Source organism: Cyprinodon variegatus, unplaced genomic scaffold (genome assembly GCF_000732505.1).
Source record: "Cyprinodon variegatus isolate N-32 unplaced genomic scaffold, C_variegatus-1.0 Scaffold1619, whole genome shotgun sequence".
NCBI lineage: Eukaryota > Metazoa > Chordata > Actinopteri > Cyprinodontiformes > Cyprinodontidae > Cyprinodon > Cyprinodon variegatus.
In genome coordinates, this window is record NW_015152072.1 from 38428 (window position 1) to 40164 (window position 1737).

The 1737-nt window shown below is 44.2% G+C and overlaps 1 protein-coding gene across 1 annotated transcript in view; it reads right to left on the bottom strand.

Annotated features, from left to right (window-relative positions):
* Positions 1-696, bottom strand: part of LOC107104114 (kunitz-type protease inhibitor 1-like) — a 17154-nt gene extending 16458 nt beyond the window's left edge. The window contains exon 1 of the mRNA XM_015404031.1: positions 208-696. Within this exon, the coding sequence (XP_015259517.1) occupies positions 208-643 (436 nt within the window). The 5' untranslated portion in view covers positions 644-696. The remainder of the gene's footprint in view (positions 1-207) is intronic.
* Between the last annotated feature and the right edge of the window lie 1041 nt (positions 697-1737).

Genomic DNA, 1737 nt, shown 5'->3' on the forward strand with positions numbered 1-1737 from the left:
GATTAAATGACCGGATTAATTGACCGGGTTAATTGACCTGTTTAAATGTCCGGGTTAAATGACCGGGTTAAATGACCGGGTTAAATGACCTGTTTAGATGACCGGGTTAAATGACGGTTAAATGACCGGATTAAATGACCGGATTAATTGACCGGGTTAATTGACCGGATTAGATGACCGGATTAGATGGTGTGTGTTGGTTCTCACCTGGTGCCTGCAGGTATTTCTGGAACATGCTCTCTCTGATGTAGCTCTGGTATCCAGCCTGGTTCACAAACCGACAGACGAAGCGGTTTTTGTGGACACAGTCAATCAGTATGCAAGTGCGCGTGTTTTCTGTCGCGTTCTCGTCACGCGGCTTCAGCAGCGCCAGGTTGCAGCGTGGATCGGTGCAGCAGTGGTCCTGGCAGTCCTCATCCACGGACACGGCCCGCGTGTCCAGCAGAGCCGCCCCATCCCCCACCGCGTCCTTCAGGTCCAGCACAAAGTTGTCGCGTCCGGAGCGGAAAGCTGCGCCGCATTCCTCCGCCGCGACGCGCCGCGCGCCGCAAAGCAGCAGCGCGGAGAAGGTCCAACAGAACCAGAACATCTCAGGCAGCTGGAAGCTCAGTGCGGGGTTCTGCTCAGACCGACAGGAAACCATCTGAGCCGCTCCTCAGTGGCGCGTCTCACCTGCAGCGATAAGACGCTGCTGACGTCATACAGGTGTGGCCCTGAGAGCGGAGCTGTTTTCAGTCACTCTGTTTATGCACTGGATTGCTGACAGGCCGAAAACAGTGAAGTCACCTGACGCCATGCTGGTACTCCCCACTCCCACGGAGACGCCTCCCAGTCCCTGGATGGACCAACCAATAAATCCATCTATTGCTGATGGATCCTATAGTCTGCAGACTAACGTTAGTCTGCAGACTAACATTAGTCTGCAGACTAACATTAGTCTGGCTATCTCAGACTGACATTGAATGAGTTAGCCACTGACATTGGGTCTAACTTGTTTAGTTTATTTTATGCAAATAATCAGATTTTTGTTGTAACTAAGATCAAAAAGCAAAATATCAATTTATGTTTCTGTTATTTTATCAATTAATGTGATTTTTCTAGAGTAGAAACTGAAGCTCTGTGGATTTATTGAATTAGTTCATTAATTTAGCTCTATTGTAAATCTGTCCGCTTTAAAGGCTGATGGTTATGACGTCATTCACCATCTGCAGGCAGGTTTAACAGACATGGACCTGTAACTCAGTCTGGATGGAAAATCTTTTAATTATAAATTAAATGTAATAAATACGTTTATTACATGAACATCATCTGTATTATTCTGATCCATGAACACATTCATTTTATTGTGATGGATTTAAATGTTATATTAGATGATTGATAGACTTCATAATGACTCTGTGATAGATCTATTTATTTATTCTAAGTTAATCTACTGATGCTATGAAACAGCCAGTCTGTGTCAAACTGATGAATTTTTTATTTTAGAAATCTGAAAATGGGAACATCATGGTTGTTCGATGCTGTAGCAGAGATTGTTTACATTGAGACTGGATTAAGTAAATTTAGATTTCAGAAACATGACTGATTCCTCCTTAATCTAAACCAGATCCAGGCTTTATTAGTCCGCTCTATAAAGTCTGGAACTAACTGCTAATCCAGACGTTTCGGATTAAAAAAGCTTCCTGATGGGAAGAGAAACGTCGACAATCCTGGAAAACAAAGTCCAGCGGATTGATT